Source organism: Pan paniscus, chromosome 21 (assembly GCF_029289425.2).
Source record: "Pan paniscus chromosome 21, NHGRI_mPanPan1-v2.0_pri, whole genome shotgun sequence".
Taxonomy (NCBI): domain Eukaryota; kingdom Metazoa; phylum Chordata; class Mammalia; order Primates; family Hominidae; genus Pan; species Pan paniscus.
In genome coordinates, this window is record NC_073270.2 from 69,836,645 (window position 1) to 69,850,784 (window position 14,140).

At 55.4% G+C, this 14,140-nt stretch overlaps 1 protein-coding gene across 1 annotated transcript in view; it reads left to right on the forward strand.

Annotated features, from left to right (window-relative positions):
* The window catches only part of PRPF6 (pre-mRNA processing factor 6), a 50,402-nt gene extending 36,338 nt beyond the window's left edge, over nucleotides 1-14,064 (forward strand). Inside the window, exons 13-21 of the mRNA XM_055104965.1 lie at nucleotides 3,805-3,926; nucleotides 5,602-5,740; nucleotides 6,991-7,110; nucleotides 8,044-8,220; nucleotides 8,665-8,798; nucleotides 9,540-9,631; nucleotides 10,504-10,618; nucleotides 12,880-13,006; nucleotides 13,805-14,064. Coding sequence (XP_054960940.1) covers nucleotides 3,805-3,926; nucleotides 5,602-5,740; nucleotides 6,991-7,110; nucleotides 8,044-8,220; nucleotides 8,665-8,798; nucleotides 9,540-9,631; nucleotides 10,504-10,618; nucleotides 12,880-13,006; nucleotides 13,805-13,957 — 1,179 coding nt within the window. The 3' untranslated portion in view covers nucleotides 13,958-14,064. The remainder of the gene's footprint in view (nucleotides 1-3,804; nucleotides 3,927-5,601; nucleotides 5,741-6,990; nucleotides 7,111-8,043; nucleotides 8,221-8,664; nucleotides 8,799-9,539; nucleotides 9,632-10,503; nucleotides 10,619-12,879; nucleotides 13,007-13,804) is intronic.
* The last annotated feature ends 76 nt before the right edge of the window (nucleotides 14,065-14,140 follow it).

The following is a 14,140-nucleotide window of genomic DNA, read 5'->3' on the forward strand; positions in this document are numbered from 1 at the left end:
CGTGTGGCGTGACCCAGAGCTTGTGTGCCGGCTGGGCCATGCTCCTGCCCCATGTATGCTAAAATACACACATCAATCCTTAGGTGAGTTAAGACGCAGGGCAGCGGTAATAGTTTTTGTTGTTGGTTTTTTTTTTTTTTTTTTTTTTTTTTTGGGACAGAGTCTCACTCTGTCTCCTAGGCTGGAGTCCAGTGGCACGATCTCGGCTCACTGCAACCTCCGCCTCCCAGGTTCAAGGGTTCAAGCAATTCTCCTGCCTCAGCCTCCTGAGTAGCTGGGACTACAGGTGCCTGCCACCACACCTGGCTAATTTTTATATTTTTTATAGAGATGAGGTTTCGCCATGTTGGCCAGGCTGGTCTCGAACTCCTGACTTCAGGCCATCCACCTGCCTCAGCCTCCCAGAGCCACTGCTCCTGGCCTGTTTTTCTCTTATTATTTTGTCATCTCTTTCACATACACTGGAGTAAGCACAGCTGTTTTTCAAAGTGCTCGTGATGCTGGAGTAAGGAGGACAGTGTTTTCTGTGCCCAGAAGTGTGCTGTGGCGCTGCTTCCCTCCCGGACACCAGGGCCCTGGGCACAGCATCACTTGATCCTGTGGGTGTTCAGGCCACTCTCGGGTTGCTTGTGAAGGTCCAAGGAGGCGATGGAGAGTCTGAAATGCTTTGTCACCAACCCTCAGGACTTGGATCAGAAATCACAGAGAGGGGCATAGACCAGAGTGCTCTATCCAGGGCCTGACCCTCACCGGCATCCTCCCTGACCCCCTCAGATGGTCCTGGTCAGGACACAGTGCCTGAGGCAGTGCCCTTGCTGGTTTCTGTGCTGGTTGAGTCAGACTGAAGCCATGTGACTTGGGAGGCATCAGGTCTGAGTGAAGAAATCTCAGTGACATCCCCACTCCTCGTCCTCCTGACCCATTTTCATGCTGGGGCTCCTTAACTGGGAGGCTCACTGTTGTCCCTTCCTCTCGTAGAAGGCAGCTGTTCCTCTGGGAAGTGTTCTTGGGTGCCCCTGTGTGGGGACTTGGACGGCTTTGAGCTGCCAGTCCAGATCTTTGCCATTGTCATGTTCACAGTTGCAAAACTTTGTTCCTGACCCACTTCCTGGTGGCCTCTCACTTACCTTCAGCAACAAACTCCTTCTTGGTACAAGAATCCTTTCAGCGGCCGGGCGCAGTGGCTCATGCCTGGAATCCCAGCACTTTTGGGAGGCCGAGGTGGGTGGATCACTTGAGGTCAGGAGTTCGAGACCAGCCTGGCCAACATGGTGAAACCTCGTCTCTACTAAAAATACAGAAATTAGCTGGGTGTGGTGGCAGGCGCTTGTAATCCCAGCTACTTGGGAGGCTGAGGCAGGAGAACTGCTTGAACCTGGGAGGTGGAGGTTTCAGGGAGCTGAGATCGCGCCACTGCGCTCCAGCCTGGGTGACAAAGCGAGACTCTGTCTTAAAAAAAAAATCCTTTCAGCATCTGCAGGGCGCAGAGGACGGTGACTTGCCCCTGTGTGAGGCTGAGTAGGAACAGGTGTCTGAACCTGGCCCAGTGAGTCTCCAGGTGTCATGATCGCCAGTCAGACGAACCCCCAGAGGCTTTAGCGCTGCAAATGGTGACTGGCTTTTTTGTTTTCTTTTGTTGTTGATGCTAACCAAAAGATAAAATCATTCTTGAGTATAGGGAAAAAAAAGCCTGAAGAAAATAGAACTGTGTTTACTGTAGTTCTGTTGAGTGGATGGGTTTTTTCCTCTTTGTATTCACTTGTCTTTTACAGGTTTCTAATTAATGTAACTTTTTATCATGGTAAATATATACTATACCTAATTTTTTTTTTTTTTTTGAGACAAGGTCTCTCTCTGTCGCCCAGGCTGGAGCGCAATGGCGCAATCTTGGCACCCTGCAACCTCCGCCTCCTGGGTTCAAGCAATTTTCATGCCTCAGCCTCCCAAGTAGCTGGGATTACAGCCATGCACTACCATGCCCAGCTAGTTTTTGTATTTTTAGTAGAGACAGGGTTTTACCATGTTGGTCAGGCTGATCTCAAACTCCTGACTTCAGGTGATCCACCCAGCTTGGCCTCCCAGGGTGCTGGGATTACAGGCGTGAGCCACCGCTGTGGCCACTATACCTGATTTTTAAAAAAGAAACCAATATGTTTGATCTGCAGTTACAGCATGTGTGTGTGTGTGTACACGTACATATGCCTGGGCCACAGCCCTCTGTGTGTGTGTGCACTTGTATGTGCATATGGCTCGGCCACAGCCCCGTATCTGTGTGTGCGTGTGTGCGTGCACGTATGCCTATGCCTCGGCCACAGCCCCGTGCGTGTGTGTGTGTGTGTGTGCATGTATGCATATGCCTCAGCCACAGCCGTGTGTCTGTGTGCGTGTGTGTGCGTGTGCATGTGTGTGCATGTATGTGTATGCCTGAGCCACAGCCCTGTGTCTGTGTGTGCGTGTGTGTGCACGTATGCATATTCCTCGGCCACAGCCCCTGTGTGTGTGTGTGCATGTATGCGTATGCCTCAGCCACAGCCCTGTGTCTGTGTGTGTGTGTGCATGTATGCATATGCCTCAGCCACAGCCCCGTGTCTGTGTGTGCGTGTGTCTGTGTGTGTGCATGTATGCATATGCCTCAGCCACAGCCCCGTGTCTGTGTGTGCATGTGTGTTTGTGTGTGTGCATGCACATATGCATATGCCTCAGCCACAGCCCCGTGTCTGTGTGTGCGTGTGTGTGCACGTATGCATATGCCTCAGCCACAGCCCCGTGTGTGTGTGTGTGTGTGTGCACGTATGCATATGCCTCGGCCACAGCCCTGTGTGTGTGCGTGTGTATGCGTGCACGTATGCATATGCCTCGGCCACAGCCCTGTGTGTGTGCATGTGTATGCGTGCACGTATGCGTATGCGTGCACGTATGCATATGCCTCAGCCACAGCCCCGTGTCTGTGTGTGTATGTGTGCACGTATGCATATGCCTCAGCCACAGCCCCGTGTGTGTGCGTGTGTGTGTGTGTGCACGTATGCATATGCCTCGGCCACAGCCCTGTGTGTGTGTGTGTGCGTGTACGTATGCATATGCCTCAGCCACAGCCCTGTGTGTGCGTGTGTGTGCACACCTCCATCACCTGCAGCTAGTGACTTGTGCACCTCTCGCAGGCCAAGGAAGCAGCAAGCAGCCCCATGTGCCCCTTTTTCAGTGTTCTTGTTTCTTGTCCTCATCCTCAGGCTTGTCTCTTTCATGTACACTGGAGTAAGCACAGCTGTTTTTCAAAGTGCTTGTAATGCTGGAGTAAGAACTACAGTGTTTTCTGTGCCCAGAAGTAGGTTTCCCAGTCCTGGATTGTGGTTCTACTTTCTTTCTGGAGGGGGAGGACAGAGTGTGACTCTGTCGCCCAGGCTGGAGTGCAGTGGCGTGATCTCGGCTCACTGCAACATTTGCCTTCTGGGTTCAAGTGAATCTCCTGCCTCAGACTGCCGAATAGCCGGGATTACAGGCGCATGCCACCACGTCTGGTTAATTTTTGTATTTTTAGTAGAGATAGGGTTTCACTATGTAAGTTAGGCTGGTCTCGAACTCCTGACTTCAGATGATCCACCCGCCTCGGCCTCCCAAAGTGCTGAGATTACAGGCGTGAGCCACCGCACCTGGCCTGGATTGTGGTTCTAATTAGATAAAACACTGTGGTACACCTTCTAGCAGATATCATCTTTGAGAATCGTACGAGCCTGGGGAGGGCATCATGCCACTTGTTCTGTGGCCAGTGCTGGGCTGCCCATTCTCATGTCTGTCTCTCTGCTCTAGTGTGTAGCCCACAATGCCCTGGAGTGTGCACGAGCCATCTACGCCTACGCCCTGCAGGTGTTCCCCAGCAAGAAGAGTGTGTGGCTGCGCGCCGCGTACTTCGAGAAGAACCATGGCACTCGGTATGTGGTGGGACCCGCCTGCCCAAGGGTGCTAATGAAACCTCCAGCTCCATTTGTGTAGCCCTGAATTTAAACCTCTCATGTCTACTCATCCAGTCTTGTGCCCATTTGAGGTCTGGCCCTCTGGTTGTGATGAAGGATTTTATGGCATTTGGGACTTTGCAACTGGATCCATCTTTATAGCCCCTTCTGGGACAGCAATGATACTGTTTTCTAGTTGAGAAACAAGGAACCCCGGGGGCCCGTCCTGCTAAGTGTCCTGTAGCCTGAGGAGTGGCCTGGGTGTAGACTTGAGGCTGGAGCCCGCGTGGCCCATGGCCGAGCACTGGCTGCAGCGGTGGGTGGGGCAGCATCTGGGCTCAGGCAGGCATATTTTCCATTTAAGCTGTGCTGGCTTTGGGTTTTGACTGGTTTTTGTGCTCAGAGGAGGTCCTTGACAATTTTATTTAACTGTACTCTTTAATTGAAAACATCTTTCAGGTCCGCTTTATTGGCTATAAATGCTGATTAAATTTGGCGTTGCAGTTTATTGTTTTAAATGGGTAGCTCTCAAGGGCATTGGGCTCGTGTCCCCACGCACCCTCTGTCTGTCCTTTCCCAGGTCCTCGGGTGATGCTCCCTGTACCAGGTGAGGACAGGCCCTGCTGGTTTCACTGGGGCTACAGCTGAGAATGTTGAGCCATTGTCTCTTTGCTTTTCTGGTGTGATTTAATCTCAACCTCTTCAGGGCGTCTTTCCATGTGTCCTCCTGAAGACCTGGCCCCCTCCCCATGCCCACCAGCTGGTCTGTGTTTGGGAGTGATCTCCTTTGGGGATGTTTTGAAATGGCTGCCATGGTGCCCCTCTGTAGAAGGTCACCTGGGGCAGTCTGAGTGAAGAACAGGGCGGTGCCAGGTGTAGGCTGAGGTCTCTCGGCCCGTGACCTGAATATGAACTGCTGCCCTTGACCCCTGGGCACAGTGGGCAGTGCCCTCCGACTTCCCTGCCTTCTCCCGAGTGCATGCTTGCAGGGATGGGGAGAGGCAGTAGTGCTGGGGAGCTGGTCCTCTGGAGAGCACGGTTGCTTTGCTGGCCCTTGCTCCACACAGTGTGATTGTGTGTGGTCACTTTGTCTTGCTGTCGCACTCACTGAGGCCCAAAGGGGTCATTGATGTGACTGAGGGTGGTGGGCCACATGAGAGTCCAGGAGCGTCAGACCTGATGCCCAAGGCTGGCAGTTTTGCTCAATAGTGACCTGAAATCACTTTCTTCCTATAAGATAATTCTTTTGGATGCCGGGAGAGTCAACCTGGGATCATAATCTTTATCAGTGGGTCCGGGGTGCGCTTGTGCTCTGTGGTTCAAGATGAAAAGGCCTCCCCTGTCACAGACTGAGGTTATTGCTGCTTCCAGGACACACGGCTGTAAAAGGTTCTCTTGTGAAGTTCGTCTCTCCAGCTCTGCTATTTAAACAATGCATTCCTTTGTAGAACCCTCTTCAGTAGTTGATTTTAGAACCTTTATGGAGAGGAAAGATTTCCCCACACTCTCCCCATTGTAAAATCTGGTCAATCATTTATAGCATCGAACTTTGGAGCAGTAACTGTCTTCCTGGCGCGCCCACGCCGTGGCTGAGTGTGATGTGTGTTCTGGTTTATGGCCCTGCCTCTGGTGACCGTGGCCTCTTATCTTGCAGGGAGTCCCTGGAAGCACTCCTGCAGAGGGCTGTGGCCCACTGCCCCAAAGCAGAGGTGCTGTGGCTCATGGGCGCCAAGTCCAAGTGGCTGGCAGGGGATGTGCCTGCAGCAAGGAGCATCCTGGCCCTGGCCTTCCAGGTGGGTGAGGGTTGCCTGTGCGGTGAGGGGCCTGTGCACACAGGAGCTGACCTGGGTGCTGACTGGGGCCTGAAAATCTCCCACATACAATGTGGCACGTGCTGTTGTTGGGGTGCACTGGAGTCCAGGGGCTGCTCCACAGGAGCAGGGGCCGTGAAGGGGCCCGAGAGCAGGAAAGCAGCCCACCTGGCAGATACTTACCTCTCGGTCCCCCTACTCAGTGTGACCACGGGTAAATGTTTCAGAACATGGAACACGGGGTCACACAGGCTGAGGGCGCCCTTATGTGAATGGATGTATTCAGACAGCCTCACTGAGCCAGGCCTGAGGGTGCCTGGTTGTCATGAGGGGGGCGTGTGTTTTTTTTAAGTACCTTGTCTTTATTTTCACATATAACATCCTAATAGTTTATAACATGCTTTTTAATAAGCTATAGAATGCTATATAAAAGTCTGTTACTGTAGCTCAGGCTAATATCATAGAGTGTGCCCTTCTTTGAGCAAATACCATGAGAGGGGACTGGCTTGGGTTTAACCTTTTGCTCTCAGCTGCCTGTTTGAGATGGCATCACTCCTGTGAGTAACTGCAGCGTGCCCTCCACCTGCCCGCTCTCTGCCTGTCAGGTGGCTTTCCTTCCACCCGCTCTCTTGGGCGGCTGTGCTGATTAGGACGCATTCAGACAGCCCTGGGCACCAGGGTTGGGGAGGCTCTGAGGGCAGAGCCTGCGTGTCCACTGGGCTCTGGGCTGTGTGAGCTTCCGTGGCCTGTGGACGCCTTCTCCACATGTCACGCCTTCCTGGAAGTCCTCTCTCCTGCCCATGTGGGCTCATGAGGACAGGACAGCTGGCTTCCCTTCATCAAGCTCAGGGGAAAGAGCGAGGTTGCGTGTGATGAGTCTACCAACCAGTATAGGATGCGAGTACCCCATTCAGGGGCTTTGAGAGGGCGTGGGTGGATCCTGGGTAAGATGGCCGTGCACCCACCCCCGTTATTGCTCGAGTGCTTTAGCAGCCTCTTCACTGTCCTCACTGTACCAGAGTGAACATGGGCCTGTGTGTTTCCAGGTGAGTCTGGATTCTTGCACTGGAGTCGGCTCTGTCATCTCCTCCCTGGGAAGGGCTTGGACCAGACTAATCCTGCAGCAGAGCAAGGCCTGGCTCAGTTCCTGCCTGCCTGCTTTTGATTAAGTGTGATCAGGCGCTGGTCCCTGTGTTCTGACCCCTCTTGACGCTGCTGTACTTGCCCTTCAGGCCAACCCCAACAGTGAGGAGATCTGGCTGGCAGCCGTGAAGCTGGAGTCCGAGAATGATGAGTACGAGCGAGCCCGGAGGCTGCTGGCCAAGGCGCGGAGCAGTGCCCCCACCGCCCGGGTACGCAGTGGCAGGCAGGGCTGGGCCGTCTGGGGTGCGTGGTGTGCACATGCGGGCCCCACGCCTGGCTTGGGTGGTGATGGGAGTGAGATGACGGCAGGCAAACGAGACCACAGCACACTCATCTTTGTGATGTGACTAAAACATTCATGTGGCCGGGCGTGGTGGCCGGGCGCGGTGGCTCACGCCTGTAATCTCAGCACTTTGGGAGGCCAAGGCGGACAGATCACCTGAGGGTGGGAGTTTGAGACCAGCCTGACCAACATGGAGAAACCCTGTCTCTACTAAAAATACAAAATTAGCCGGGCGTGGTGGTGCGTGCCTGTAATCCCAGCTGCTCGGGAGGCTGAGGCAGGAGAATCGCTTGAACCCCGGGGGTGGAGGTTGTGGTGAGCTGAGATCGCGCCACTGCACTCCAGCCTGGGCAGCAAGAGGGAAACTGTCTCAGCAACAACAACAACAACAACAACAACAACAAACATGTTCATACGGCTGGGTGTGGTGGCTCACACCTGTAATCCCAGCACTTTGGGAGGCCAAGGCGGGTAGATTGTGAGATCAGGAGTTCGACACCAGCCTGACCAACTCTGCTAAAAATACAAAATTAGCTGGGTGTGGTGGCTTGCACCTGTAGTTCCAGCTACTTGGGAGGCTGAGGCAGGAGAATGGTGTGAACCCAGCAGGTGGAGCTTGCAGTGAGCCGAGATCGTGCCACTGCACTCCAGCCTGGGTGACAGAGCGAGACTCTATCTCAGAAAAACAAAACAAAACAAAAACATATATTTATCCCCACCTTTTGTGTACACAAACAGGCTATGGAAAGCTTACAAAAGTACACACAGTACTGCAGGTAACAGTGTTGAGGATGAGCGTACCGTGAAGCACGTACCCTGGAGCTGATGCCCTGCGTGACAGTGCGTGTCTGCCCCACAGGTGTTCATGAAGTCTGTGAAGCTGGAGTGGGTGCAAGACAACATCAGGGCAGCCCAGGATCTGTGCGAGGAGGCCCTGCGGCACTATGAGGACTTCCCCAAGCTGTGGATGATGAAGGGGCAGATCGAGGAGCAGAAGGAGATGATGGAGAAGGCGCGGGAAGCCTATAACCAGGGGGTACGTCTCTGCCTGCACCCTGGGGCTGCAGCTGACCCGGCATTCACAAAACTGAACCCCCTGATGCAGGGTCATTGCCCTTCGCCTCTGAGGAGATGTGGAGGGCTGGGGGTTACAGCTGATGGAGCTGCAGACTCAGGACCCAAACCCTGGTCCCCTCGCTGAGTTCTGTGCTTTTCCTTATATGAAGCTGCACACACTGCTCAGAAGTGCAGAGTGTGGCACACCTGCAGTAAAGGCTGGTACGTGCAGACCTGTGTGCACAGGTCCACAGCACCACCGCACACCTGTACACCCACAAATGCAGAGTGTGAGGGGTGTTTTTCCATGGACATGGCAGCCCTGAGGGACTCGGTCACCCACTGCAGATGAGAAGCTGGGCATGGCTGTGTCCCAGTTCTTCATAGACACCACCTGAGCTGCTCTCTTACTTGTTGGTTGCAGTTGAAGAAGTGTCCCCACTCCACACCCCTGTGGCTTTTGCTCTCTCGGCTGGAGGAGAAGATTGGGCAGCTTACTCGAGCACGGGCCATTTTGGAAAAGTCTCGTCTGAAGAACCCAAAGAACCCTGGGCTGTGGTGAGTCCTGGAGGGGGCAGCCTGGCCTCTGGGCACAGCTTCCCCATCAGGTGGGCCGCCGTCACCCAGCCGCTTGTGTGGAGTCACTCGTGCAGTGCTTCCAGGCTCAGGGGCTTGGGGGGCGGTAGGTGCTGGCCATGAAAAATCACGGTCCCTGCCTTGGGAGAGTTCGGCCTAGATACTGTGACAGGCCTGTAGATGGTTTGATGCAGTTTAATTTGTGTTCTGATGGAGGGCGCCTGGGAGAGGGAGGGGTTAATGATGGCTGGGATGAGGGAAGGATGGACCCCGGAGAGCCAGCTCCACAGAGGAGGTGGCGTGGAGAGCCCTGGAGGTGGACAGGAGTCTGCTAGGTGCAGGCTCTGTTCATGGAGGTGCTGCGTCCAGCTCAGGGTGACGGGGCTGGAGCACTGTGCAGGCACTGCCGCAGACAGGCAGCTTCTGGGTGCTTTGTGCGGCCCTGGCTCTCCCAGTCTGGTCTTGCTTGTTCTGGATGCCTTCACCTGCATCTGGACAGCGTCAGGATCTGAGGTCTTGCCTTGGGGCGGTTGCCAGTGGGGCTGGCAGGGATGTGGGCACCAGCGCCTTGTTTCTGTGGTGGATGAGCTCTGCTGTGGAGGGAATGGAGTTTTTGCTGCTGTGACTGGGTGGAGAGCCCTTTCAGACAAGGCTTCCCAGAAGCTACCAGAATATGTGCTGTTGGTAGATGGCTGTGGGACCTCCGGGGGCCTGTCTCCTCAGGTTGGAGTCCGTGCGGCTGGAGTACCGTGCGGGGCTGAAGAACATCGCAAATACGCTCATGGCCAAGGCGCTGCAGGAGTGCCCTAACTCCGGTAAGGGGGTGCCCTGACTCCGGTAAGGGGGTGCCCTGACTCCGGTAAGGGGGTGCCCTGACTCCGGTAAGGGGGTGCCCTGACTCCGGTAAGGGGTGCCCTGACTCCGGTAAGGGGGTGCCCTGACTCCGGTAAGGGGGTGCTTCCTGGCTTCCCAGACTCCGCAGGGCTGGCACTTCCTGAGGGAGTGGGGGCTCAGGCTTCAGACGGACTTTATTAAAATGTGTTGTTTGTGTGAATCATTTCAGTCAAAAGTTTCAGCTATACTTGGCCGTTAAGACAACTTAATGAAATTCTTGGCCTCAAAATGGGAGAATTTGATTTCATTTCTGAAGTGTTATCATTTCTTTTTCTTTTAAAATTTAAAAGAAATTGGCCAGGTGTGGTGGCTCATGCCTGTAATCTCAGCACTTTGAGAGACTGAGGCGGGAGGATTGCTTGAGTCCAGGAGTCCATTGCTTGAGACCAGCCTGGCCAACATGGTGAAACCCCGTCTCTACTAAAATACAAAAATGAGCTGGGCATGGTGGCGGGCGCCTGTAATCCCAGCTACTCGGGAGGCTGAGGCAGGAGAATTGCTTGAGCCCGGGAGTGGGAGGTTGCAGTGAGCTGAGATTGCACCATTGCACTCCACCCTGAATGACAGAGTGAGACTCTGCAGGGTGTCCAGTCTGTGCCCTCAGGGCTGCCATGGTTTTGGGTGGGCCAGAGTGCTCATCCTTTGTGGTTCTCCTTGCACAAGTTCTGCGAGCCGTGTGTGGGAGGCCCCTGTCGTGATCTGAGGATGTCCCGGGTTAGAATCTGTAGGCTGGGCACCTTTCCGGAACCAGAGGCTGGAGTGCAAATCTTTGTTCTTTGTTTCTGAATTATAGGTATCCTGTGGTCTGAGGCCATCTTCCTCGAGGCAAGGCCCCAGAGGAGGACCAAGAGCGTGGATGCCCTGAAGAAGTGTGAGCATGACCCCCATGTGCTCCTGGCCGTGGCCAAGTGAGTGGGGCCCCCACAGGATTGCTGAACCTCGGGGTCCTAATGGGCTCTTTTTCCAGAGTCTGCCTGCCTCTCCCTGGTCATTGTAAAGATGCCCGGCAGCAGGGTGGGCTTCCCTGATCCTCGGCTGCCGTCGCTCCTGCTGTGGTCTGGGGCAGGCGCCTCTCCTGGCAGACACACCTGAGGGTGCCATGGTCAGAGACTCACTGGGGACGCATGTGATTCACACTGGTGCGCTGGCCGCCGGGTCAGAGACTCACTGGGGACGCATGTGATTCACACTGGTGCGCTGGCCGCCGGGTCAGAGACTCACTGGGGATGCATGTGATTCACACTGGTGCGCTGGCCGCTGGGTCAGAGACTCACTGGGGACGTGACTCTGGAACCTTGCAGGCAGCAGCGTGTAGCCATGGGGCAGAGCATGCAGACTCTAGGCACATGTGGGCAAAGGCCCGCCAGGTGTGGGGCACAGCAGGGAGCTCAGGGCCATCCCCGACCCCCAGGGTCCCTGTTTCCTTCTAGAAAGAGGATGACAGTCTGGGAAGGAGCTGGGCCTGAGTGTGGGTCAGGAGGCTGGGAAGTGACCATGTGGGGTGAAGGGAGTTGTTGGAAGAACCCTGGGTTCCTGAGGCTGCAGCTCAGGACGTGGGCTCACCTGGCAGAGGTGGCGTGTCTGGCCCCAGGAGCTCTCCTGTGTCCGGCTTCCCCTCCACCTGCCCCGCCATGGGTCATGCAGAGACAACAGCCTTCCTAGTGCTGGCTTTTGATTCTCTCCATCCCTTCTCCCCAGCACTGGGTGGCAGTGGTGCTTGGTCTCCAGAGGTCTGGGTGCCGCCCCCACAGGCTTGCCTGTAGGGGCACCTCCTCTCCCCTGCCCGCAGGCCCCCGACAGATGAGAGAGGCTCCCCACAGGGAGGCTTGTGTCTGCCTGGTGCTACCTTGGTCCTGCCCTGTGCGTCCACCTCCCAGAGTGACTTCTGGGTGACACTCTGATAGTGCAGCCATAAAACCTTATAAAAGGCTTTGCTAAAGTAAATAAGTCACTCCTTGCTATTCCCAAGCCAGTGTTTTGTGTGTCTGCTATCTGGGTTTGTGCTTTTTAAATCACAGTTTATCTAACACCAGGCAATTAAGAATACCACAAGGCTTAAAAAACAATCAGGTTATCAGAGTGTGAAATTATTCCGTTTGGCAACTGAGACGAACCCGAACAGCTGCCCGGAGTGGAGGCTCCTCGTGTTGTCTCTTGACTACGGTACCTCTAGCTCCAGGGGGAGGTGACCCTGAGGAGAGGGTGGCAGCAATGCAGAGTCCCGGGCCTGCCAGCATGCTCAGCAGCCAGCGCCCGCCATCCCTTCTCCAGCAGCGGGTGGGGGTGCCATGCACACCTTCACCTGGCCTCTCATAGCATGGACCTCTTCGGGCCCGGTTTTCAGGTGTCCGTGTGTCTGGCAGGCACGGTGGTGTGAATCCAGTGGCCTGAGGGCTGTGGGCTGCAGGCCCAGGCCCTGGTGCTGCCTGGAGCCCATCTTCTCAGTGTTCACTGGGGTTGCTGCTGGAGGCCGGGCGGGGCAGGATGATCCAGCAGGTGTCTCAGTGAGGAGCTGAAACTGTATAACTTTCCCTCATCAAAGTTGCAATTTAATTTTGTGTCAGGTTTAGTTTCATCTCCTTGTATTTGACCCTAATTTTACGGAGTTGGAAGATCTTTCCCTGCGTGTGAATTTTTTAAGAAACAGTTTGGGACAGGTGCGGTGGCTCATGCCTATAATCCCAGCACTGGGAGGCTGAGGCAGGTGGATCATGGAGTCAGGAGTTTGAGACCACCCTGACCAACACAGTGAAACCCCATCTCTACTAAAAATACAAAAATTAGCCGGGTGTGGTGGCACATGCCTGTAATCCCAGCTACTCAGGAGGCTGAGGCAGGAGAATCGCTTGAACCTGGGAGGCGGAGCTTGCAGTGAGTCGAGATCGCGCCACTGCACTCCAGCCTGGGCGACAGAGCGAGACTCCTTCTCAAAAACAAAACAAAACAAAACAAAAAAACAATTTGGTTAGACCCGTGAAGGGCAGCTTCAAGTTAATGATCTGGGGTAATTATTTCTGGATCAGCCGAGGCCCTGCTCCTCGGGCCTTCTTGAGGGGAGCACCAGGGCTGTGGGTCAGGGATGAAGCTGATGGCCCTGAAGCCGTTCCCCTGCCCCAGAACACCGTCCTGCAGCCACTCACTCTGGGTTCACGTCCTTCTTCTGGAACAGGCTGTTTTGGAGTCAGCGGAAGATCACCAAGGCCAGGGAGTGGTTCCACCGCACTGTGAAGATTGACTCGGACCTGGGGGATGCCTGGGCCTTCTTCTACAAGTTTGAGCTGCAGCATGGCACTGAGGTGAGGCCCCTCGACAGACCGCCGCTCAGTGCCTTCTGGGACTGTGGCGGGGAGTTCCGCCAGCCCTGGGGGCTCTAGGAGGTGGCCACGGCCAGCGTGACTCTGCCTGGGGTCGGGAGGATGGACCGGGTGTGTGGGGCACAGAATCCTCGACACCTCCCCACAATGTGGAGTCTCTGCCTCCACATCCGTTTTCTGGTTATAGCCTCACAGCTCCACACCCTGGAATTGAGGCACCCTGTCCATTAGAGTGGCCTGTCTGCTGGAGTATTTTAATGAGTTATTTGCTGGCTGGGGCCTGGGCTCACTTTAGGAATGGGAATGGAGTTGGCCTTTTTCTTGGGCCTGAGCCTGAGTGTGGCTTTCTAGGACAGCCTGGGCAGCAGCCCCTCTGCTCCCACCCGCCCCCCTAGAGCCAAGCATTGTCAGAGCTGTGCTGGAGGCAGTCAGGCTGTCCTGGTCCTCCCTGGAAAGTGTTGCCAGCCCACGTGAACCCTAACTCCTTGTTTGGAGAAGGCAGACGTGAGCACTTGTGTGAGGCACAGACATGGGGAGCCTGGCTCAGTTCCTCATCTGTGGGCTGAGGCTGGTGGGGTCCATGCTCCTCAGGAGGTGGGGCTCCTTTGAGGAACACACCTGAAAGAGCCTTGCCTTCCGGTGCAGGGCCTGTGCCCTCTGGCCCGCCAGTTGGGGTTGGTGCTGCCAGGGCCAGGTCTGCAGGGGCCAGGCGAGAAGCAGGCGAGGTCCGGGGAGTAGCGTGGGAGGACCCCTGCCTGACGTGCCCTGTGGTCCCCCCAGGAGCAGCAGGAGGAGGTGAGGAAGCGCTGTGAGAGTGCAGAGCCTCGGCATGGGGAGCTGTGGTGCGCCGTGTCCAAGGACATCGCCAACTGGCAGAAGAAGATCGGGGACATCCTTAGGCTGGTGGCCGGCCGCATCAAGAACACCTTCTGATTGACCGGTTGCCGTGGCCGGTCTCCGTGGGGCAGGGTTGGGCCGCACGTGGAAGGGCTCTGAGCTGTGTCCTCCTTCATTAAAAGTTTTTATGTCTCGTGTCAGAACAGGCAGCCTGCTGGTTTTCTCTGGGGCCCTTCCCTGGCTCCTGCTTCTGCTGCCCCAGTCTGGCCTGTCCTGGCC